The sequence below is a fragment of the Naegleria fowleri genome (assembly GCF_008403515.1).
Source record: "Naegleria fowleri strain ATCC 30894 chromosome Unknown tig19, whole genome shotgun sequence".
In the NCBI taxonomy this organism is placed as follows: Eukaryota; Heterolobosea; class Eutetramitea; order Acrasida; family Naegleriidae; genus Naegleria; species Naegleria fowleri.
Genome location: NW_025407951.1, coordinates 205412 through 229495, shown reverse-complemented (window position 1 = coordinate 229495; position 24084 = coordinate 205412). Strand labels below are relative to the sequence as shown.

The window sequence follows — 24084 nt, the reverse complement described above, 5'->3', positions numbered from 1 at the left end:
ATTACAAGCCACACACCAATACATCTGAAGAATATTTTAATTGTTTTTTTGTTGATGGTTTGGCAAAGCATGCACAAGTCACCATTTATGGTGGTTTCAAACCATGATCATGTAGTATTTAAGCGGTAAAAATGAGGTAAGGCTGAATTGAGAGGAGTAAGGCTGGAAATCCTTTTGGCTCGGTGTCACCTTGTCGATAGGAATGTGTATACAAGTCGGCCCTCTCCGAACTGTTCAAATTGGCATTCAAGAGATTTTACAATACGCTTAATAATTTTATTGATTTGCATTTGTGGCAAGTTTATTCTTCAAAGGAGGAACCAACTTTTTATATGTGGAAGCAACAAGTACGAGCAATTGTGCATTTCCGAAACCAATACCTCAGTCAACCAGGAACTTTAAATAAAGTTTTCAGTTGACCAAAAGATTTTACATAATTTTCACAAGAAACTGATACGGTTTTGAAATCAAACAACTCCCTTACTAAAGAAGCGTTAGAACAAATATACATGAATAACAATCAATTTATTTTCTGATGATTGGTGGAATAAACTTTCCCTTAATAAAAATTCTCAATAGAATCGTTCACTAATCTTCGGACTTTCTTTTTGTATCCCTCCTTGTCTTCTCTCCATTGCTTGGCAGCGTCCAAGTTTGCTGGTGATTCATCGTTTGGATTGCTCAACATGGAAATGACAGAAATCAAGATGGACTCCACTGAATGAATTGGCTAGTTGACAACAGTCATTTGTTACATAAAGATTCAATTGCATCAATAACATATGTTCTACATACCAACCAACGTTCACTAGCCTTTTCATAGCCCCATTCATCTTCTCCTGGTGGGTGGAGGATTGAAATACACACTCTACCATCTGAATAAATATTTGGATGCCAGATTGGAGTTGTGAATTGAAGTTTTGGAGGAGAGTTTGGATAATCTTCAGGGAATGTCATAATCGCACGGAACTAGAGTTGTTGATTGATAGCGATCGTAAAATGTCGTAAATTGTTGCAGTTGATCAATTAGTTGTTTCATCAATCATCTCAGTCATCTATAATATAAATTCAAGAAGAAAGCTTACCATTCCTCCTTCATAAAGTGTTTCCGGTGGACCAACTATTATAAATTATAATTATCAAATTTTGGTGATTGAAAATTTAAATCCGTGAATGTATCGGCCGATAGCATTGAAGTGCCATCAACATCAACATAATAATAATTCACAATGATGATAATACAACAAAACATCATCAAATAACAGTTCTAATCAATATGTAAATCGGTTCAATCATACATACTGATCAAAATATCCCATTCATACAAATTATTTTCGTCCTTCAATCCAGCACTAAAGCCTTCCACTGGATTCTTTTGTAATTCCTTCAACTCCTTTGCCAAACGTAACGCTGATTGACCTGTTTGAGAAGACATTCTGTGTTTTTTGTAAATTGACGATATTCACTGGTGATGATAACAGGATGGACAATAATTAAGCAATTTTTTTTGTAAATTGTTCTGCAGATGGGAGATGAGATTTTGAAACAAGTGTCAATGGTTCTGCTGAATACTTTCTTTAGATAGCGTTCAGGTGTTCATTGTGTAATAGAAGAAGCAGTACCTTACTTTCGTGAGTTTATCCAATGAACCAGAGATTTTCCAGGTTTAGTTTTCTATTTGAAGTTCAACAAAAAATATTACCACCACCAAACACACATTGCACTGATCATCATGACAAAAGGAAATTCTCAACAAGCAAACCAAAATGCAGTTCATCCAAAATCCCGAAAAGCACTCGAGATGAAGAAACAAGGTCTTCATAAAATTAAAAAGAAGGAGCAAAAGCAAATACGAGAGAACAAAATGACTCCTACATGGAAACGATATAAATTCATTCATGACCAAATCTTTGGAGAAGATATCCGAGTGAAGAAGACGAGCTGTTCCGAACAGGAAATTCACGAATTGGTTGAGAAATATTTAAATCATGCGGATGAGGAATTTGATAAAAAGCATCCCAAGTTAACTCCTAATTTACGGCTTCAAAAAGAAGCACTTCGAGCTCTTTATACTGCTGGCTCAGGTCTCGAGTTACCTGACTTGACAAATCCAGATGCTTTCGGAAAGTTTAGAATTTGGAATAAGGAAAAAGAAAGTATGATTGGAATTCCCTCAAAATCATTTAGGAAACCCACAGCCGCTTCCCCATCGTCCACTTCTTCCACAACAGCCGCATCATCCAATGAAATGCAAAAGTAATCCTTGCTGATCAGCAAGTTCATATGATTAAATACATGACTAGAAATAATTTATTTATGCATCTGAATTAGAGGTTTGCTTTTTCTGATTACTATGATTACCATTTTCTTCAAATAATTTGTAGTTGGTTGTGTTGTTCTGAGGAGAAGCTCCTTTGTTGTGTTCCATTCGATTCGATTTCTGATTCTGCCTCTTCTTGGAATAACCTGATGAAGCATAGACAGGATACGAATGTTGTTGTTGCTGTTGTGGATAGTATCCACTGCGATTGACCTGAGGATAGGCATACACACCTCCTTGTGGTGTCTCACCGACTGAATTATTGTTGATAACTCCATCATACTTGTAAGGATTCTGTGAAGGAGGATAATAATAATAGTAATACATTAAGGGTTGTTGAGGCTGTTGTTGAGAAATACTTCTGCCATTCTCCTCATTGGAACCTGAGCTTGTGCCATGATACACCACCGAAGATGATGATGAATTTCCACTACCACCAGAAGTAGCAGTTCCATTCGTGGAGCTTGCTTGTTGAGAGGCCACTTGTGAGTACAACAAGGGTGCTCCTCCTCCTCCATTTGCATAAGTGGCTGCTGAAGCTGGATGTCCATACATGGCACCAGGTGATGCTGGTGTGTAGTAGAACTGGACTGTTTCCTCTCCGGCAGCATTGGAAGATCCTCCAGTGTTGCTGTTGGATTGGGAATTTGTTCCTCCTGTGTGATAGCCATAAAAAGTGGAAGGATCTCCATAGCCCCAAGCGGTTGCTACTCCTCCAATTCCTGAGCCCGTACTGATCTGTGGAACATAATAGTATCCAGTGGCAACTCCACGTTGATATTGGAGGTAGGGATTCGAGAATCGATAATGTGAAGGTGTGGAGTGACGTCTCTGTCTATGTTGTCCACCACTACCACCATATTGAGAGTAATAAGCATTTGAGGAGGAAGGCGTACCTTGATATTGTGAAGAATAACTAGATTTCCTCGTCGCTGATGATCTTGTTGTGGAATTGGTATAGGATTCATTCTGAGTTGGTTGTAATTTCGTGTCGTCATCGGCGTATCTCACTACGAGAGGAGTGATGGCTCCCTCAATCAAGAAACTACTCTTCTTAAAGATGGAATCGACCATGGAAATTTGTTCTTGTGAGAGGACACGAGGTTGTGCTTGTTGTGATTGAGGAGGAGAAGATGGTTGTGCTTGAGAGGACTCTCCATTGTTATTATTATTATTGGGAGCTGTTGGAGTAGCAGTCGTTGCAGTTGTTGTTGTTGTTGTTGATTCAGTGGCTGTGTCCTTAAATTGTGACCAAATCTTCTCTTGAAGAGGTTGAATAATTTCATTTCGGAAAGCGTCGACACAACGCTGAGCTGACTCTGCATGCACAAATTTGACAAATCCACAACCTTTGGAAGTGTGAATGGTAGTTCTCAAGACAACAGTGTCTTGAATCTCTCCAAATGGTTCAAACACTTGCGAGAGTTCTTCTTCAGTGACACTTTTTGGTATGTTCCGAATGAAAAGTTTGTTCTCAGGATGAGGTTGACCAAAATCAAACTTTTCATTTAGGGTACTAAGAAAGGTGGAAGAATGAGCAATGACACCTTCGTTAGATGTTGAGGAGGAGTCATTTCCACTTGGAGAATTCTCCGACTCGGCACTAAACGATTCGTATTGTTGCTCGGTGAAGGCATATTTCACACGCATGGGTGTATTGAGCTGCATTAATGGAATTTGTTGGGAATAAGTTGTTGTTGTGGAGTGAACATGAATGTGAACGTCAAGTGTTACTTACTGGTGGCAATTTAAATCTCTGATTCAACTCCTTAATACACAAATCTGCTCCTTCCTTATCACGGAAACTCACAAAGGCACAACCTCTCGATTTCTGTGTGAATCGATCTCGAATGACCACAATTTCTGCCACTTGTCCAAATTGTGTAAATAAGGGATACAAATTTTCCTCCGTGTACGAATATGGAATTTGTCCAACAAACAACTTGACAGTATTCAAATCCAATCTAGGAGCTTCTCTCTCCACATAGGAGGTTTGTGAAGGGTTAGAGTCATTGTTGTGATTCGCTGTCAACTCTTCCTCTTCAATATTGGAAGGAGGAAATTCCTCCACACTCGATTCACCTTCTCCAATATCAGAAGAAGACGAGGAGCTTGAAGACGTCGATGCATATTCAAGGGAGCGAGGATCTCCGTCACCATTCTTCAATTCTTCATTCGTGTTGTTTTGAGATTGAGTGGTGGTTTTGGTATTGGTGGTGTCTGCATTTCCTCCTTTCAGAATTGTTTCAGAGTTTGTTGTGGTGCTGTGATTCACTGTGGAGGTAGATTGGGCCACTGAAGTTGTGCTGTTATTTGTGGTTGGTGTGGACGAGGTATTGGAAACGGTCATTGCACGAAAAACGGTGTTTGATTGGATGTGTTGATGATGGGCAATGCAAGGGATCCAACAACTTTTTCTCTTTGTATTATTTGACTTATTTAGAAATAATGAACCGAACGAACAAGCAAAAAGGATCAATCACAACTAGTAATATTACAAGAAAGCAAAAACACAAAGGAATGTCCCACAAAGTTATGGTATTCGTTGTCGTGTCGTCAAAGTGTGATTTCTCAGAGACAACTCTCCAACAACAATCAAGAATGAGAATATTTGTGTTTTTTTCAATATGAAAGAACAGATCTTCCAAAATCAAGTCTTCTCTAATCATGCGCGAGCACCAACAAACCTCTCTGAGGCTAATGTAAAAAATTGGAGAAGAGTATTTGAAGATGTGTTGGCTATTTATTGATTATATCTGTGCTTGTATTGATCCTTATTGGGATATTCATCGTGGGTGGTAATTGGCTGTAAGAGAGAACCATAAATATTCGGAAAAGTGACATTGATGTCTATCATTCCATTCGTGTCTAAATACCCACAATCCATTAAGCACTATAAAAGGGTGAAACGCTCTCTCTACGAGTTTTTGGTAGTACATTTAAACATGTTAACTAGTGGTGGTGATTGTAAAGTGTGAAATTGCAATTTTTGATTTAGAATCCAAATTCAGAGTTTCTAGAACCGAACAACATTAAATTTTCTTCCTTCTTCGCGCTCTCAAAGACACTTCTACGGCTATATTGATGTTCATACTAAACCACACTCAGGAGAGTCTGATGATGGAAAAAGCGTAAGGGTTCAAAAGTAATCTTCCAAGTAGTGACCTCGATGTTCTCCCAAATTTTCTGAACCTTCTTCACGGTCTTCGGAGATTCAATCATGAGCAACTCCTCACACTATCTACTCAGTCAAAAAACGAATGTCCAAATCTGTCATTTCCCTTGCTTTCCTTCTTGTGGTGGTGGTGCTGATGGTTTCCACTCTTCTCACTTCTACGACAAAAGGAGTGAATGCCAATACCATCAATATATTACGAGGAGGACAACCACAAGCTTCATCATCATCTTCGGGTAATCATACTCTTCCAGGTACTTTTGAACGAATTCTCATCGTTAATTTTGAGAATCAACCTTTACAACTCACTCTCCTTCATGAGTACTTTAATTATGTAGCCTATAAAGTCGGAGCCTTGTTGGGTCAATACTATGCCATTACTCATCCTTCTCAACCAAATTATTTGTGCCAAATTGCCGGAGATTATTTTGGACATAATTCAGATAGTAATGTCAATGTGAATGCTACCACTTTGGTGGATTTGTTGGAAGCAAAGGTTTGTAATATCGTGATGATCATGTTGGAGTGATGATCAACGTCATGATGAAATTATTTAAAATAATTTTAAAAATGTCGTTGTTGATGGAATAGGGTTTGACCTGGAAGTCCTACCAAGAAAATTATCCAAAAGAAAACTCTGGTACTGGATCATGTTTTGTTGGAGCAAACTATCAGAAATTGTACTACAGAAAACACAATCCTTTCATGACATTTGACAATATTCGAAACAACCCAAATAGATGTAGAAATATTGTATCTGGAGAACAATTGGATATTGACATTGCCTCTGGAAAGCTTCCAAATGTAATGTATTACACTCCAAATATTGACAACGACGGTCATGATACTGGTTTGAATTATGCTAATGATTGGTTGGCCAAGTGGTTGCCAGTTCGATTGAACAATCCTAATTTCATGAGAGGAACTTTGATCTTTATTACATTTGATGAAGATGACTACTTGTTTGAAAATCATATTTATGCTGTTGTGATTGGTGACATGGTGAAGACTGGTATTGAGGATAGAAATACTTACAATCACTACTCATTGTTGAGAACCATTGAAGAGAACTTCCAATTAGGAACTCTTGGAAGAAATGATGCTAAGGCCAATTCTTTCACTTCATGCTTTAAGAATCAATAAAGTCAGAGAAGTTCTCTGTATTAATTACAAGTAAAGTCAAATGTCATTGGCACCATGAGAATCTGAAGCGTTGGTTATCATGGAAGCGAAGGGCAAACATTTTAATGATAAATCTTGAATCGTTTAATGAATGCAGTCACACTATCCGAGTTTATTGAATATGAATATGATTTCTACAAAATTGGTCTATTCGAATCCGCAAAGATGTTTGGTGCTCATTGACGCTCTTTTGTAACCAAAACTGAAATTAAATCAAAATTGCACCAAACCAAAGCAAAGCAAAGGAAAGTAACTCGAGAGCTACCAAAACAAATGACAACTGATCGTGATGGCTATTACCACTATTTGTAATTCCAGTCTTCTTTCCACTCTTGACAATATCCAAAACTCTGTAAGTGAGCGATTGAACAGTACTAGCCTTAGTTTCTTCCAACTTTCTAAGATTATTTCTGCTGGAGTATGCGCTTTCAATTGTCAAGAAGCATCTCTCAACATTGTCACGAATGGCAAATGGAAGTCCAAAATTAAAGCCATAGGTTGTGTTTGCAGAGAAGTCCACCTGAGCATTGATTCCTCCTGCTCTAACTGCTTGTCCCATCACGAAAATGTTATTTGAGAAATCAGACCGAGTTGAATTTCTACAGTCCACCACAGCAGGAATGGTTTGAATGGAAGCAAAGCAGCACATAATGACATTGAAAGGAATAATGGTTTGACCAGGAATCACTGGGATGTCCGGTGCTTCAACTCGGACGAAAATGGTGTCTGTTGGAGAGAATTGATTTTGAGGTTGTGTGAAACGTGCATCACCAAAGGTTTGAGCACTTGTGTTGAATATCAATTCTTCTTGAATTGGTGGGAATGGTACGAGATATTGCAAGGTGTATGGAATGCTGAAAGTGTTTTGTTGAACCGTTCTAAATGACAGAGTATAGTCACCAAAGAAATTAGTTTGTCCCGTAATGACATTTGATTGCATGACAATTTGGTAAACAAATGTTCCATTCACAACTCCAGTGAAGATCGCATCGGTCACAGTAAAGACCTGAGGACCAGATACGAACCATGAGGAAATATTCTGTGAAACTGTGGTTGAGACTTCCAATCTAATTTCCAATCGATTCAAGTCATTGACAAAGATTCTCTTTGGTTTCATGAAAATATTTGGTTGTTGTGTACCAAAGTTGATTCTTGTAACTGCAAGTGTTAAGGTTAAGATGTAACGTTGTGTGAAAATTACTTCATAGCATGACTTTTGGCTGATTGCTGTGGTTCCAGGTACTTGTGACAAATGAATCATGTAATCGGCAAACATGACAGCAACCAAGTCAACAACACCTCCATTAGAAACCCATTGAACATTTGGATTGGCAATGAAATCATTCAATGAAAGACGTAATTGATAAGTGTTATACCACGAAGTAGAGGTTGTCAATGCAAATCCATCTCGAATCAAATCATTACTCAAACAAGTGTACTTGGAGGACAAACCAATATTAAAGTTGACAGAGCTTCCAGTATCGCTTGTGTTGAAGACACCTCCCAATTTAAACATGGTAATGCTGAGCGTAACAATGAGAGTGGATGGATCCACAGATGCATCAAACACTGGACGTGGAGCACCAATAACATCTCTGTTGAAAGCAGTGAAAGTAACAACTGCTTGAGAGGGAGCACTTGTTATGCCCAATACAGGATCAAAAGCATTGAGAGTGTAAGATGGAATTTGCAAGTTATTGGCATGCACAAAACGAACAAGTCCCAAGTTGACTTGATTCTGTGTGAATTGTGTGACAGGAGTGAACGTATTGTTTCCATTGCTTACTTGGAATTGGCCATTAGAAATGGAGAGTACATTGTAAATAATTCGAGGTGGGCTTGGAACTCCATTCAGTGTCGATTGTAATTCATTACTTGTGATTGTCACTGCATCACCGTTGAATAGAACAATTCTGTTCACCGTAATGACAAGTTGAGTGGATTGAGCATTCGTGGAGGAGGACAGCAGCAGGACAGAACACATCAATATAAGAAGGCATGTGACCACTGACCCAAGAGAATGGTACCTTTCTGAGACCATTTTCAACGAGCTGGAATAATGTGTGGTGGTGTCTATCGTTGAAATGTGGATGTTGTTGGGTAAAGAAATCAAAAGAGAGGGCTTTTTGTTAATTGGGTGCCACAGGTGATGTTCGGTTACTTCAACTTTTTTTGATAGAGCCAACTCGAATGTTGAAGTAGCAGTTGAAATAAATACTTGCGGCTGAGCGCTCCTTGATCATGAAAGGTATTGGTCTGGATGAACGAAAGGTATGGAAGTATGCAATAAACAATAAAATGGTCTCTGGTTCGAAATTTGCTAAATTCGTAAATTGGAAATTTTTGAACTCACTCTTACAAGCAATTTTAAGAATTTGGTAAAAGTCATCAAACGAATGTTCCTCATATCCAGAATGAAGCCATTCCTAATATTCGGATTTACGGAACTGTATTCTAACCGCGGTTTTTGTAAACAGTGGGGACCAAAAAGGATCATATGGAATAAGGCTTTAGAGGTATTGTCTGACCATTAAAATGATATCTCTCTCATTCAATAATTATAATTGTATAAATATAAATATATAAATATAATATAAATATATTAAAAATTATAATTATTGAATAAGAGGGACATCATGAAAAGAGAAAATGCTTTTCAATGATACGGAAAAGAGAATAAAGAGTAATGATGTTCTCTTCTCGTTAACGAGTTTTGCTTTCTTGAATCATACAAACCACAAAAACAACAAGATGAACAACAAACCTGTCCTCTCTCAAGGCATTTTTTAGACTCAGAAAAGTTTCAAAATGAGTTTTGTAATCTTGCGGAGAGACCCGTACCAACCGTTCTCAAGTGGCATCCCCAATGTGAAGTTAAACATGTAATGAGAATGATTGCCTCTTTTATTCCAAATGGTCCTAAAGTCATTCTTGGTGATGGATGTACTTTCATTCTCTCATCAGAATGGTTATTGACAATGACTCCACGACTCATATCAACAAAATTGTTGTTAACACCTGTGAGAATAGTTCCAATCGCTTTTTCGACAGCAAGCTGCGTCATCCTTGTTTGCTTACCCTCTGTTCTCACTGCAAAATAGACTTTTTCCATAGATTCCAAATGAATTCCAAAGGAGAAGTTTCAAAAAAGCGTTTTAGGGTTCCGAAAACAGACACCATCACACCGAAAAAAATAGTTTTTCAAGAACACTTACGTTCTTATAGTTGGAGTAACTGAACGTGAAACATCGGAACAGCAAGAAGAACATCAACGAGTCGAAGTAGTATTCATCACTTCAAGTGCATTGTGTTTTTCTCTACTACCAGAATTAAAATCTGTGAGAGTGTTATTAATTGATATTTTTCGCATCATCCTCCCCATCATTGAATAATAATCATGGATTCTGATTACGACGTTATTTGTAAATTATTGGTCATTGGTGATAGCTCCGTTGGAAAAAGTTGTATGCTTTTGAGGTATAGTGATGATAGGTTTTTAGAGGTGAGTACGATGGTGAAATATGACTCATTGGTTACGAGACGTGATTTGATTCAAATATATTTATATTTTTGTTTTGCCATTTCTAGAATCACATGGCAACGTAAGTCGTTTGTTTGTTCATCAGTAATCATGTTCATGATTCGATGTCTTGTAAATCAACAACATGCAGTATTGGAGTGGATTTCAAATTGAAAAAAGAGACTGTAGGAAACTACAAGGCAAAAATTCAGATTTGGGATACAGGGTATGTGTTGATGGGACAATGATGATTATAATGCTGACGATGACAATTTAGTAAGCATATTATGATGGCAATAGTGGAACAATTAAATCAATCGAACAATATCATTAACTAACTGACATTAAATTTGGCTAATTCAACAACAAAAACAACAGCTGGTCAGGAGAGATTCAGATCAATCACTGCTGGATACTACAAAGGAGCGCAGGGAGTTTTAATTGTATATGACGTCACAAATCGAGAATCTTTCGAACATGTAAAGAGCTGGTATGATGAAGTGAAGCAAAATACGCAAGAAGGCGTTTGTATTATTATGTGCGGAAATAAGGCAGATATTGAAAAGGATCGAGTGGTTTCAACCGCAGAAGGAGAAAAACTTGCCAGCCAACTCGGAATTGCATTCTTCGAAACATCGGCAAAAACAAGTGATAATATTCACATTGCATTCCGAAAGCTGATAGAGAGTTGCATAAAAAAACAGGCATTGGGCAAGAAAAATCTGTCGAACAGCCCAAACACTACTTCCCTCAATGACAATGAAAAGAAACCAACAGAGCATGGATGTTGTGGATAAGAAATCCTTCACTTTGACCACAATTTCTTCATTTCAACATTTTTGAACTGATTCAAAATTGTGAATAACAATTTGAACAACATTGTGAATACTTTTTCGAATATACTTTACAATTATATTTACATTAATTTACCGATTAGTAGACAAATAAGAGCAATGGCAATTAGGGCTGCAAGAGAATATCCTTCTTTTGCGTCAATGTCAGTAGGAGTGGAAACTTGTCGTCCCAACGATTCAAAAATGGTGTTCTCATTTCTTCTCTTCTGTTGCTGTGCTCGTTCTCTCTGTAAGGCTTGCTCTGACTCTCTTAGTTTTACATTTAGCTCATCAATAGTGAGCTCATACTCTTTAATCCGTTGTTCTGACACCTTAAGTTTGTTAATAATTTGTTCGTACTCCTTCTCCAATCTATTGTATTCCTCTTTATAGAGCTCTTCTAGTCCCTTAGATGCTTCTAATTTTTGATTCGTTTTTTGAGCAACAATCTTCTCAGAAGCGTTCTTCAATGCTTGTATCTTTGAGATCTCCTCTTCTGAAGAGTCTGATTTTGGTATTGGGCTCTTCTCGATATCAGATAACTCCTCAGTCTCTATGCTACGAGCACTTTCTAAATTTCTTGGAGATTCAAAAATTGCCTCAGTAACTGAAGAGGTAGCTGGTGCACTGTTAATCATGATATGTTCTTTGTTGGCAGGAGTGGTCTCTGTGACACTTGATGGTTGTGGTGGCTTGTCTTCATTATGGATCGAAAGTTGAGGCTTCTTTGATCCAAATATCAGTTCTCTCTGTTTTGACACAGCTTGTGCAAACTGTTCAATTGGAAATCCATCATAGATGTCTACTACACTAATATTTTTGGACACTAACAGAGATCCATCATTTAAAGTAACGAGGTTAAAATCCAAAGGCGGATTCTCAAAAAGGCATGAAATTTTTTGTTTTACAACTCTCTTTGCATCTGCTTCTTTAAATAATTCGTCTACTTTATCTTCCATTTCTGTTTTATAATATTGAAGGGCAAGAGACTCAACTCGAAACTTGTCTCCCTTCTCGTTTTCCGTCACTGGTTTTTGCATTGTTATTTCCACGTGAACTGTTCCATTTGGTGGTGCAATTCCTTTCTTTGGTTTCACAATATACCTATTTGGACATGTAGTTTTGAGCTTGTATGCAGTATATTTGTCAGTTCTATTATACAGAGTGATCATGCATGTGATAAGTCTTTTTGTTGGAGCTATTTATGTTTCAAATGATTGGAATACCATCAAATTTGTTGACATCTCACATACAGTAAGGATTAAAACTTACGAGGGAAGTACAAATGGCCTGGGCTGATGACAAATAAATCTCCTTGTTTACGATATACTTTGTAGAGTTCTCCAGGAGAAAGTGCGTTTTTGCAAGTTTGAATCTTCAGCCCGAGTTGTCCGTTCTCGCTCATGGCTTTGATCTGTTCCCATCCCTGTAAAATATTTTAGTTTAACCAGTTGTTGAATTTCAATTCCGATAATTTGTTTTAAAAATAATATTATAGAGTTTCGAATCATGGATGGTATTAATCCGTTCCGATATACATCCAAAAATAGTTAAATGATGAATAATTATTAATATCGTTAAACAATTATGAATTCATAAATTCTGAGAAACATACTCCAACATATTCATCGTTGAAGAATACATGTGGAGGTTTAGTGGCTTCTCCAAGAATTTTCTTCATAAAAGTCTGTAAGTAGGGCTTTCCGTCTACTTTGATTTCAGAGATTTCTCCTCCCGATTGCTCAATTAATTGTTTAATTTTTGCTGTATCAGTATCATTCGAATCCTTTTGGCTAAACAGATATATTCTCCCATGGTAGTCCTTTACTGATGATGATGATGATGAAGACTTTAAAACGGTGCTTCCTTTCAGGGGAGACTTGCTGCCGATAGAACTGTTGGGCAAGCTGCTCATTTTTTTCGCTTGTGTTGTAAACTATACAATTCGGTTTACCAAATATTTTAACAAAATTTGTTGAAAAAAATACGCCACAACTCATCACAATCCCGTCATCATGGTACAAAAAGTCAAGGCCTTCGAATTGAGAACCAAGACCAACGATGAACTCAAGAAGCAATTGGACAGCATGAAACAAGAGTTGTTCCAATTGAGAGTCCAAAAGGTTACTGGTGCTTCTGCTGCCAATCTCTTGAACATCAAGGTCATCAGAAAGAACATTGCTAGAATTAAGACAGTCCTCGTTCAAAAACAAAGAGATGAATTGAAGAAGGTCTACGCTAACGCAAAGTTCAAGCCAAAGGACTTGAGAAGCAAACAAACCCGTGCTTTCAGAAGAACTTTGAAGACATACCAATTGAAGAAAAAGTTGTTGAAGACTCAAAAGAAGGAAGCCAACTTCCCAGTCAGACGTTTCGCTGTTACTTTGCAATAAACCCTCAATAAAGAAAATATTTAAAATTATATCAAAGATTGACAACAAATGGACTTGCATGTTCCGAGTTTTCTCCCAACCTTCTATTTCGAAATTCCAATAATAAAAAAATGAGCACTCTGACAACCTCTCCTTGCTGGAAAACAAACTTCTCTCAGATCATTCAACAAAGAAATGAAGAGGAGAGTAAGCCCTTCCAAAGTTTAGTTCAACAGTGTATGTATCAATCATCACGATGCTGGAGATTTTCTAAAGGATTGATCGGTAATATGTAAATTGGTACTTGTTCGGAACGATCGATCATCTCCACCACTATATTGATTGATGATTTTGATTGATCAACATCATTGTGATAATTTACTTTATAACTTTATTGAACATGAAATTATATGACGTATGTTAAATTGCAATAGACGAGAATTTATGCAACGAATTGAGAAAAACGAAAAAACAACATCAAACAACCAAGGAAAAGCTCAACTCCATTCAAGTCGAGTATGAACATTACAAGGAGGAATATTCTAAATTAAAAACAACCAACTCTCCCGGTGTTCCATCTCCTTCTGGAGTAAGCTCTGCAAGAGTTAAAGAGTTGGAAGAGAAAGTTTATTGTCTTCAGGAAGAATTGACATCTGCTTTCAGAGCCAAAGTGGAATCTGCTCAAAGTCTTTTAGACTTAAACAATGAAGTCAAAAGATTGAAAACCCAGGAGCAAGAACAAAAGTTACAGTAAGTGGTAGCTAATGACACAATTTCTTTTGATCAAAATGTGACTTCCATCAATGAAAAATATTTAACTTTATAATTTCATTGAATATTGTAGATACGAAAAGCTCGTCATTGAACTTGAAAACTTGAAAGAAACAAATAGAGGACTCGAAGAAAAATTACAAAAGAAGGAGAGTGCTATTGAGTTATTGAAGGGTGAACGAGACACTCTACTTTCTGAGCTCAGAGAAAAAGACAAACAAGTTGAACAGTTGACTGAAGAAAACAAGAAGATGGTGGAACGTGTTGTAGATCAAAAACAAAAACAAGTTGATGCTATGAATCAAGTCAATGAATTATACAAGAGTTTCATGCAACAAAAGCAACAACTGCAACTCTTGCAGGCAAAGTATAAGACTGGAAGTGTCGATTTGACTGGCGTGGATGTCGTAGGAGCTGTCTCCTCACCAAGTCAAGAAGAGAAACCTGAAAAGAAGAACGAAAATGCATTTTTTTCATTCCTTGATAAGATTAGAAATGTCGGTAACACTACTCAATCCTCATCGAGCTCGAGCAACCTTCCTACTTCGATGAACATTAGCACAGTATCAAGCAGCAGCAATGAGCAAAATAAGATTCTCATCACTCCTCCAAAAACAATAGTCTCTAAGCAAACCATAGATACACAAATTAATGGCATCGACTTTTCTGATGATACACACAGTGTTGCAATTGCATGTAGCGACAAGACCATCAGAATTTTCAATTCAAAATCAGGATCATTTTCTAACGTACTCCATGGCTCTACAGATAGCGTTATTAAGGTGAAATTCAGTTTAGTAGGTCAATTAGCGCTTGGAGCATGTGCTGACTCTATTTGCAGAATCTGGAACTTGGGAAATGATCGTGTCAAGCATACTCTAACGGGTCACACCAAGAAGATTTATGGTGCTGATTTCTCTCCAGATGCTAAAAAAGTGGTGACAGGAGCCCACGATAGAACAATCAAGTTTTGGGAACTCCAATTCGGTACATGTGAAAAAACACTTCTCACTTGCAAATCAAGTGTAAATGACGTTGAAGTTTCAAGAGGAGGTGATGTTGTTGCTAGTGCTCACTTTGATTCAGCCATAAGATTGTGGGACATGAGAACTTACAAGTCCATTGCTGAAATTGAGAGAGCTCATGATGGACAACAAGTCACAAGCGTCAGTTTCTCAAAGGACGGCACCAAATTACTTTCTAATGGAAAAGATAACTTGCTAAATATTTATGATACAAGAATGTCAAATAGGGTTCTAGACTCATTGAAACATCCCGATTACAAGAACACCATTGTATATAATAAGGCTTGCTTCTCTCCTTGTGGAGAATATTGTGCTTCAGGAGGTACCAATGGAAAGATTTTCATTTGGTCCTTAACTCCTACATCCACTAAGGCAATGGGCTCCTCTTGTTTAGTAGTGAATGGACATTCTACCTCTGCAACAGGCGTCGTGTGGAATCCTGATGGTTCTCAAATTGCAAGCTGTGGATTGGACAAGACCTTGTTAATTTTTGAATAAAGTGCTGCTTCTTTTGTGAATCGATTCTGTTTAATAATTGGTCATTCCATGTTGAGAAAGCTGAGTATTGATTGACCTAATGGCTCGATCTAAAATTATGGCAGCGCTTTGTGAATTCAAATCCTGCTTTTCTTGCTTATTCATGGAGGATAGATCCTGTTTATAATTTTTAAACGCGTCAATAACTTCCATGCCTCCGACTCCATTTGATTTTTTATCCATGACGTGCATATATGATTCCAAAGATGACCTTGATTCATTTTGTAGTAAAATTGGAAGTGATGACAGCAACTCACTTTGCATAAATATTGCTCTTAAAATGTTTAGTAATTGGTCTGAAAATTCAAAATTTTTCTGATAACCAGCCACAACTCCTTTAACCCCATGTCTCGAACAAAGTGCTTCCAAAGCTTTTCTTGCATTCTCAATATTGATCGAGTTCACAAGTTTTTTACTCATGTTGACTTCATGACGATCAAAAATATCCACAGACATCATTGGCTTTGAAACTATTCTATATTTTGGAATTGAACTAGAATTTGAAATTTGATTTTTCATGAGATTTTGAGCAATTAAATGTAAATTATTTGAGTTTTGATATTTTTGTTTCACTGTCAGAGCTACTCCCATATACTTTGTTCCTAAATCAAGTCCAATCAAGGGATACGGAGAGAATGTACTATTAATTACTTTTGAATTGTGATATCCTTTAGCTTCACATGCTATTTGATGTTTTGTGAAAAGATGACTTAGAAATTTTGTGCATGATGATGTCATGAGTGAGGAAAATTGTTTGCTCGCTGTTGTGGTGGTTGTTGCATTCATTGTGATATTGGTTTGATTCTAATTGATCAGATGTGGAGCTATTTTGATAGAATAAATGTTGAATGGAGACTGTGGTATTCTTTTGATATTAATTGGTTGATTAAATATTAAATTATTATAATTTAAATGAATAATATATTGTCGTTCTTGATAAAAAACAGTGTCTTTCAATCACTATTGAGACATGTAAATAATTTGTCTTAATTCTTTTAGTTGAGAATGACCTTCCGCAAGTGCTCGTCTTCCCTTCTCAACGTCCCTATTGTCCTTGTATTGAAGAAATTGATCCTTGGCTTGTTGTTTAATTTCTAAACGTGTATCTTCTCTTTGTATTTGTTTAATTTCTTTCAATATTTGTCGATAGAGTTTGAGAGCCTGTGCTCGGAGAAGAAAATACGAGAGTGGAAGTTGTTCGATAGGTCCTTTTGAAACAACCCGCCGAGTAATCATGAATTTTTTTAATGTTTTAATTTTGAACATATTTTTATTTGCCATTAGAAATAGTTTTACAACACACACAAACTCACTCTGAATGGATTGCCACAGTGACTGAAATCACACCCACTTGACGGATTTTTCAGAGGGTTGTGGAGTCCTACTGTATTTATCACTGCATAAATTGAGATACCATCCAATGGTCGAGTGATTATACGTTTGCTTTTGTAAATGCCTTACATCAGAATATGGAATCACCTTATTGTCTGATGTGCTTGTTGATTTCTTGGTGATTGAAGACCTTCGTTTGGGTGATATGGAATTGGTAGACATGTTGTCATGATTTGGTGATGAGTTTGAGGATCGGTTGACACTCGATGTGTGACGTGGAGGAGTAGTTGTGTTGTATTTGTTGGTGAGAGTAGGGCTGTGATTACTCTCATGGAAGATTGGTGATAGAAGCATTTCAGTGTCATCCATTAAAAGAGTTGGTACAGACGAGTCAGTCTTATTTGGAGTTGCTGAATGCATGGTATTATTGTCGGTGTAGGAAGAAGCTGAGCTCTTTTCTCTTGAATGACTAATGTTAAGGATTGACTGTTGGCTTTCATTGAGAGATCGAATAATGTCTTGAAAACCAATGGTGTCGAGATCCTTTGGTGCTGACTCCTTTTTAGTAATTGTACTTTTGATTACTTCATTCTTAATTGAGGGAGAATAGTTTCTTTCATAGCCAGATGGGGTGGAGCTGTTTATCTCACGATACTTTTCAGAAGGGTGATTGTAATGATTTGAACAGGATGGAATACGGTCTTGTTCGTCATCAAGATGATCTTCATTTCTAGTTTTATCACGCCATGCAGTGGTCTGCTCTTTTGGCTGTTCGACTTGATGATGAATGGGACTGTCTCCTTCAGGCTCAAGAAATTCTAAATTATGAAAGTTCTCTAATTTAATTCCACTCAGTGATGAAATGTCATAAATGTAGTCATGAGAAGAATTTAAAATCTCTTCTTCATCTATCTCATGATTTTCGTCTACTTCTAAGCCAATTATATGTGTTTCATCTTCATTGCCAGGGTGTACTTTCTCTGAAGAATTGACATCATCATCATGATCGGAATTGACAGGATATTCAGAAAAATTATCTGGAGAGGTACCTTTGTCTTCACATTTTTTGGTATGGAATGTTGGAGTTAGCTCAATGTTATCATCTGTGCTGGTTGCCTCATCAACATGGTCAGTCGATAGGTCAGCTTCGTGGTGGGAGGTTAATGAAGGCTCAATGTCTATGACAGGGGTTGAAACAATCAATAATTCTCGAATATGCTGATTACCATGTTCATGAGGATGCGTGTTATTGTGGCTTGGCGTGATTTCATGTGTTGCATCGTTTGGAGAATGGCAAATTTCATTATTCAAGCCGTGTGCCTCATTTACTGTTTCTAAGGACATAATTTCGACATGGGGTACGTGCTCTAAACCTGTTGCTATTTCTCTAATCTCTTCTGGTTTTTGAGATAATAGATTGCTTGGAGTCTCAAGAGTATTGGATGCCAGGATCGAGTTATTATGGTCTTCACCTCTTAAAATATCTGGAAGAGCTTGAGGAGGAGTTTCAATATTTGTTCTAAGAGAATCTTCTTGAATGCTCTTGCCACTATCCAGCAATTGTTCGTCATTGAAAGTTGTAATTTGAATTGAAGGTTCAGCTCCCGTGACTTGTGACATGGTTATCACTTGTTGAGTTTCAGAGCGATTTGCCTCTTTGTCACTTTGCTCCTCTGCTTGATCCACCTTTTCCATCAATGATGAGCTAGCTACCTCCCCGTTTGTAGGTTTCGATGCTAACACTGGAATAGTTGGAGAATGTTTTATGTTTGGAGATGATACTTCTTTTGCAATGTCGCTGGATAATGTCTTTGGTGTGATATTGTTGATGTTGTTGGGAGAGTTGTCATCTTCCATCTCATAGATGTGCTTACTTGAAAGATTACTTGGAAGAATTTCGGTAGAATTCGCATAGTATTCTCTCTTGTCTGGTGTTGTAATTGTGTTTTTGGTGAGAACAACATTAGATTTGAGGCGTCTCTTACTGCTTGGTGTTGCTTTTTGGATTGTCTCATTAAGGTGAGGAAAGAATTTTGTTGAAAGATCATCACCATCTTCGTCCTCATGACTCGAAGAGAAATGATATCTTCTATAATTGCTGTCCTTGAAAATTCCTCTCGAGACGTCATAATTTGAATATTCAAGTAAGTGAAATGGAAAATCATTCACAGGTTTTGAAAGAGTTGGTGTATGACGAATACTATAGGACGATGGTGATTTGCGACGTTTTTCTCGCTGTGATTTTACAACTAGCTCCGAAAAGGCTAATGTCTTTGGGGATTTAAGCTCGTATGAAAACATGGGAAGTTCTTCTCTCAATAATCTCGTACTTTCCTCAATCACATTTTCCAAATCATCATCTAAATTCTTTCTCATAATCTTGGTAAGGATACCTGTACTGCTGGTTACTTCTGATGGAGGTTTGAAGTGGGGATGACGATCTCGGAGTGGACTTGTTTTCTCCCTCTCATGCTTGATCTTCACCAATAGATTTTGAACCTCGGTGAGGTACTCATTCTTGGGTGAGAGATCATTATGATGATCCATGTATACTGGTGATGAAACTCCAGCTATTTCAGAACCTTTAGTTTCATCATGTTGTTTGGATGAGGACAGATCTTTCTGTATATCATCCAACTGCTTTCTCCATTCCTCTTCATCCATAATTAAATCATTAATATATTTCTCACTATTATTCATGTTGTTGCTAGAGAGAGAAGTGCTTGTAAATTCATCATCATCTTCATCTAAGGCAGCCGAACTATGAGTCTGTTCCGAACTATCATGATAAACATCGGCAGGTGAAGATTCCATCTCAACAGCGGTCGTTTCTGTGAATGTCCTTCTTTGAGGATTTCTATTTACCTCAGAATTGGATGATAAATCCACAGGGTCCTTAGTACTACTTGTAACTCCTCGAGTATCACCCTCTCGAGAGGGTGTCTGTGAGGATGCTCGTGCAGAGTGCTCATTTGCCTCCTCTCGCGACGAGGAATAGGAAGCAACCACTTGCTGATGCATTTTTATAGAGATAGGAGAGAGATAGGATTAATAACAACACACGACTGAACAACACCTCATCCTCTCGGTCGGGATTTGTGATAGCATGGTTTGATCTCTTGTAACTTTAGTAATTTTAGTAACACAGTCGTCCATAGTATTCCACCTTTGAGTATTTGTTTTGAAGTTGAGGCCAGTGTACAAGAAATCGATCAGCCAATAAATACATGATTTTACCTGAAACAGAAAGAGATTCAACACGGCACACGCTCTCCACGAAAATTATTTTCACTCGCTTAATACCAAGAAACTTGGGTGTTTTCATAATGAGCATGTCAGTGGTTGTGTGACTTGAAAGTACTTACTCGAGTGATGTATGAAGATAAACAAACTGGAATGCATGTTCCTGGACCATTTACAATGATCTTGAAATTATTAAAAACACATTTGTTACAAAGACATTCCTGACAATCTATGTTCTTGCAGTCACTTACCAGATCTGGGTTAATCGTAAAGTTTGTGATAAATGTAGTGTAGAGAAATGCCCTAATAGTTGTAAATACCGATGTAAAGTAAGATTGATGAACTTCTCTGCTTCTTGGAATTCTATGAAATGAGAGAGGATGAAACTGTGGCTTGTCTTTTAATAAATGTCGTACTGATTTTTCACTTCCCTCGTCAGTTTGAGCCAGTACAAATTCAAAGGAATATTTGTTGGGATCGAGTGACTGAATCATATCCATCATTTCTCCAGTATGGCCACCTGATCCGAGTACAACCAGAGTTTTAATTTTTCGTAATGACGAAGACTGTCGCGAGGGCTCTGCATTACTTGTATTATTACTCAAGTCTTTCTTTAAATGTTTGTTTGAATTTTTGATTCGATCCGGAAGTATTTGATAAAGTCGAACCATCAAGAGAGCAACAAAAGCACCACAGAGATAAAAAATCATTTTTTTTCTTTTTATTTGATTTACAATTTAATTTTAATCCATCAACGATTGAGAAATAGACACTCTTGAGACTGGCAGATTTGTGTTTGAATTACATTTCTTTTTTTAATATACCAATAGCCATTTCGTTGACCATTTCGATTGCTCGTTCACTGTGACCAAAATAATGGAATTTTTCAGAGGCATCTTTATGTAAATAATCCTTCAAATAACCAGGACCTCCTAAAGAATTGAAATTGCAAATTGAAGTATGTGATGGATGAGGAGAAATCAATCGTGTATTGTTGAACATTTTTCAATGTTTGAAATGATTCAAATGTTTAATTCCGAATAGTCATAATTCATCATGAATTCCAATTTCATGAAAACATTTTCTTTGACCTACCAGGATGCTTCCACAAAAAGTCCGAGAGGTCTACCACTTTTGAATCAATAATCAACCAATAATCTGTTTGAATATCCTCAATTGAAATTTCAGGCAGAGTCGTCTGCTGTTGAGACATTTTATAAGAGAGCTGTCTCTCTCGGAATGAAAGTTTTTCCTTATTAATACAAAGGCAGGTTGGAAGAAGAGCATTTCTCGTTCCGAAGACCATTCACAACATAATTTGAAACCGTAATGTTCGTTCTCATGACGACAATCATACAAAACAAGAAATTAGCTTGTTAAACCTTCAAAACTCTATTGTAAAATTAACAATCGCGACGATGGAGACCCAATTCGAATCCAACATGACACCAATGATGATGATGATTGTATACAATTCATAGGAACCTTAAAATCAAACACGTGTTTTTCGTCCTTGCAGGGTCGGTCGCTTTCACGGATTATCCAACACCACAAAAAAAAATTGAAATTTTATTTTTAGCATCGAAGAGGTTCGGAACTGAGAAAAGGCTCGCTGTCTATAATTTGAAACGCAAGCAAACAATAACAACGGTTTCTAGCCGAGAAGCAAAAGTAACATCACCTTGTTGTTGTTGTTACTCTTCATCTTTTTACCAGCAACAACGATCATTGCCGCTTCTGTTCTTTTTCGAATCGGAAACGTTTCATCATCACTGAAATCATCAGCTTGAAATTTTGTTAGTTTTTGATTGTACAACAACAACAACAAAACAACAACGAACGCACACAAAGATGGCCAGCACAAACAACAACTTTGAGGATGATGGTTGTTGGTTTGAGTTCCTCAATGAATCTTCCGATAGTGTTTTAAACTTGGAACAGGGATCTGCTCCGTATACAGATGAAACCACCACCACTCAAGCTTCGTCCATGGCCGATCCCAACAACATGTACTTGACCAATTCCTTCCAAATACAACAACCACAACAGCAACAACAATTTGCTACCGTTGATTTTGGTGCCTTGCCTCCTACAGCATATGCTCTTCTCCCAAACTACTTTATGCATGCCATGATCCCACAAACAACCGTCGCCAGCATGTTCCCAGTGTGTGGCACTCTCTTGGCAAACTCGAATGCTTTCTCCAGTCCAACCAACAGCTTGAGCCCCAATAGTTCAATTGATTCGATACCTCTTGCCAACACATCATTGTTGAATGTTGACACGGACAAGCCAATTATTCTTTTGCCAACATCATCAAGCTTGGAAAGCGTCGATTCGAACTCAACCTCCAGCAGTGCATGCCAAACAGATAAAAACGAACCTCCAAAGAAAAAGAAGAAGGTAACCACGAGAAAGAAGGCAACAAACAAAACAGACCACAGCTCTGGATCAGATAGTGAAGAATCAAAGAGAAAGAAGGCCCACAGAAGAAAGCAAGAAGAAATCGAGGACGACATGAAACGACTTCAGGATTTAGATCAACAAACAGAACTGACAGCAGAACAAAAAGAAGAAAAGAAGAAATTGAGAAATAGATATACAGCCAAGGTCTCGAGAGACAGAAAAAAGAAGGAACTCGAAGATCTCAGAAACGAAAACGAAAACCTTAGAAAAGAACGTGATTCATTGAAAAAACAATGTGAAGAGCATGTACAGACAGTTAATCGTCTCAATCTAGAATTGAACAGATTGGCACAAATTGTCAACTCTCAAGTGAGACCTAGTAGAACAGCCCTCAAATCTCTAATCGTATTTATTGGTGTATTCGTATTTATTGGATTGCTGGCCTTCTTGTCAGGTTCTTACAAGTTTTCATCCACAATGAAATCCACCATATCTGACCAACGTATTGCTGCCAGACGTGTCGCTAGAGGTCTTCTCACCATTAATAACACTTCTACCGAGTCAAATCAACCTAACACTAATCCTAGTTCAAAGTCTGTTCGAGAGGTGGTTAACACAACACCACCCAAAGAATATCAACAACATCAAGAACAATTTTCCAACTATCCTTTACATGAGCCAGTGTACGTTGAGAATACAATGGAAATGGGTGAAATGTTGGATGAATTCAATGGCGATGGCATGTACACTTATGATGTATTCTATCCAACAAAAATTAAGCGTCACTTTAGAGAATTCCAATCCTTCAATGGCCAAAAGCACAACATTTCAGAGACAGCTCACATCAGAAGTTATGAAAATAATTCTACTTCACCTATTGGCGCAATTCGAAAGCCATCAAAGCCAAAGAGTGTCACATCCCAACGACACAATAATTCCAAGCAAATTACATCCTTTGTCAGCCCATCTTCGCTGAGCAAACACATGGAGGAGAAGAAGCACAAGTATGAAAAGGCTAAGGTCTATGTACCAGACACAAAGGGAAAGACCAAAGTTCAACCAAACGAATTACAGCTGTTCTGTCCTTATTTGTACCCTCTTATTGCTGGCATTCCAGACCCTTCATACGAATTCAACACTAAGGATTTTGATAATACCAAGTCATCTGTCAAGATACACATTCCAATCCAAATGGTTTGTAATAAGACGAACACCAAAGTGATAAGAATGGCAGAAATTAATGCCGTAAACATTACTTTATCAGAAATTTATTATGAATTTAACGGAGGTGCCTTGACTGAAGTTCAACCACAAACAAGAGTGGCCTCAGCTGATGTTTAATTGTACATAAAACCACAACAACATAAT

General features: G+C 37.5%; 15 protein-coding genes across 15 annotated transcripts; 6 read left to right on the top strand and 9 right to left on the bottom strand.

Annotated features, from left to right (window-relative positions):
• Positions 1–559: 559 nt before the first annotated feature.
• On the bottom strand, positions 560–1435 carry FDP41_013467 (uncharacterized protein; the record flags this gene model as incomplete). Its single annotated transcript, XM_044704100.1, has 4 exons — positions 560–730; positions 796–969; positions 1086–1120; positions 1303–1435. 4 exons carry the CDS (start codon positions 1433–1435, stop codon positions 560–562), a joined length of 513 nt encoding a protein of 170 aa, XP_044564966.1.
• A 297-nt stretch (positions 1436–1732) lies between these two features.
• Positions 1733–2260, top strand: FDP41_013466 (uncharacterized protein; the record flags this gene model as incomplete). Its single annotated transcript, XM_044704099.1, has 1 exon — positions 1733–2260. The coding sequence occupies one exon, from the start codon at positions 1733–1735 to the stop codon at positions 2258–2260; it is 528 nt and encodes a 175-aa protein (XP_044564965.1).
• Positions 2261–2314: 54 nt separating this feature from the next.
• FDP41_013465 (uncharacterized protein) lies at positions 2315–4670 on the bottom strand (the record flags this gene model as incomplete). Its single annotated transcript, XM_044704098.1, has 2 exons — positions 2315–3982; positions 4059–4670. The coding sequence occupies 2 exons, from the start codon at positions 4668–4670 to the stop codon at positions 2315–2317; spliced, it is 2280 nt and encodes a 759-aa protein (XP_044564964.1).
• A 910-nt stretch (positions 4671–5580) lies between these two features.
• Positions 5581–6638, top strand: FDP41_013464 (uncharacterized protein; the record flags this gene model as incomplete). Its single annotated transcript, XM_044704097.1, has 2 exons — positions 5581–5991; positions 6087–6638. The coding sequence occupies 2 exons, from the start codon at positions 5581–5583 to the stop codon at positions 6636–6638; spliced, it is 963 nt and encodes a 320-aa protein (XP_044564963.1).
• Positions 6639–6885: 247 nt separating this feature from the next.
• Positions 6886–8661, bottom strand: FDP41_013463 (uncharacterized protein; the record flags this gene model as incomplete). Its single annotated transcript, XM_044704096.1, has 1 exon — positions 6886–8661. The coding sequence occupies one exon, from the start codon at positions 8659–8661 to the stop codon at positions 6886–6888; it is 1776 nt and encodes a 591-aa protein (XP_044564962.1).
• A 1413-nt stretch (positions 8662–10074) lies between these two features.
• FDP41_013462 (uncharacterized protein) lies at positions 10075–10535 on the top strand (the record flags this gene model as incomplete). The annotated part of the gene is made up of 4 exons (XM_044704095.1): positions 10075–10179; positions 10266–10279; positions 10349–10423; positions 10475–10535. The coding sequence occupies 4 exons, from the start codon at positions 10075–10077 to the stop codon at positions 10533–10535; spliced, it is 255 nt and encodes an 84-aa protein (XP_044564961.1).
• A 578-nt stretch (positions 10536–11113) lies between these two features.
• On the bottom strand, positions 11114–12945 carry FDP41_013461 (uncharacterized protein; the record flags this gene model as incomplete). Its single annotated transcript, XM_044704094.1, has 3 exons — positions 11114–12228; positions 12303–12456; positions 12646–12945. The coding sequence occupies 3 exons, from the start codon at positions 12943–12945 to the stop codon at positions 11114–11116; spliced, it is 1569 nt and encodes a 522-aa protein (XP_044564960.1).
• Positions 12946–13045: 100 nt separating this feature from the next.
• Positions 13046–13423, top strand: FDP41_013460 (uncharacterized protein; the record flags this gene model as incomplete). The annotated part of the gene is made up of 1 exon (XM_044704093.1): positions 13046–13423. One exon carries the CDS (start codon positions 13046–13048, stop codon positions 13421–13423), a length of 378 nt encoding a protein of 125 aa, XP_044564959.1.
• A 110-nt stretch (positions 13424–13533) lies between these two features.
• Positions 13534–15696, top strand: FDP41_013459 (uncharacterized protein; the record flags this gene model as incomplete). The annotated part of the gene is made up of 3 exons (XM_044704091.1): positions 13534–13639; positions 13837–14152; positions 14247–15696. The coding sequence occupies 3 exons, from the start codon at positions 13534–13536 to the stop codon at positions 15694–15696; spliced, it is 1872 nt and encodes a 623-aa protein (XP_044564958.1).
• A 30-nt stretch (positions 15697–15726) lies between these two features.
• FDP41_013458 (uncharacterized protein) lies at positions 15727–16521 on the bottom strand (the record flags this gene model as incomplete). The annotated part of the gene is made up of 1 exon (XM_044704090.1): positions 15727–16521. The coding sequence occupies one exon, from the start codon at positions 16519–16521 to the stop codon at positions 15727–15729; it is 795 nt and encodes a 264-aa protein (XP_044564957.1).
• Positions 16522–16695: 174 nt separating this feature from the next.
• FDP41_013457 (uncharacterized protein) lies at positions 16696–16971 on the bottom strand (the record flags this gene model as incomplete). Its single annotated transcript, XM_044704089.1, has 1 exon — positions 16696–16971. One exon carries the CDS (start codon positions 16969–16971, stop codon positions 16696–16698), a length of 276 nt encoding a protein of 91 aa, XP_044564956.1.
• Positions 16972–17076: 105 nt separating this feature from the next.
• On the bottom strand, positions 17077–20088 carry FDP41_013456 (uncharacterized protein; the record flags this gene model as incomplete). Its single annotated transcript, XM_044704088.1, has 1 exon — positions 17077–20088. The coding sequence occupies one exon, from the start codon at positions 20086–20088 to the stop codon at positions 17077–17079; it is 3012 nt and encodes a 1003-aa protein (XP_044564955.1).
• Positions 20089–20203: 115 nt separating this feature from the next.
• FDP41_013455 (uncharacterized protein) lies at positions 20204–21020 on the bottom strand (the record flags this gene model as incomplete). The annotated part of the gene is made up of 3 exons (XM_044704087.1): positions 20204–20377; positions 20433–20492; positions 20562–21020. 3 exons carry the CDS (start codon positions 21018–21020, stop codon positions 20204–20206), a joined length of 693 nt encoding a protein of 230 aa, XP_044564954.1.
• A 91-nt stretch (positions 21021–21111) lies between these two features.
• Positions 21112–21523, bottom strand: FDP41_013454 (uncharacterized protein; the record flags this gene model as incomplete). Its single annotated transcript, XM_044704086.1, has 2 exons — positions 21112–21242; positions 21406–21523. 2 exons carry the CDS (start codon positions 21521–21523, stop codon positions 21112–21114), a joined length of 249 nt encoding a protein of 82 aa, XP_044564953.1.
• A 638-nt stretch (positions 21524–22161) lies between these two features.
• Positions 22162–24057, top strand: FDP41_013453 (uncharacterized protein; the record flags this gene model as incomplete). The annotated part of the gene is made up of 1 exon (XM_044704085.1): positions 22162–24057. One exon carries the CDS (start codon positions 22162–22164, stop codon positions 24055–24057), a length of 1896 nt encoding a protein of 631 aa, XP_044564952.1.
• Positions 24058–24084: the final 27 nt, after the last annotated feature.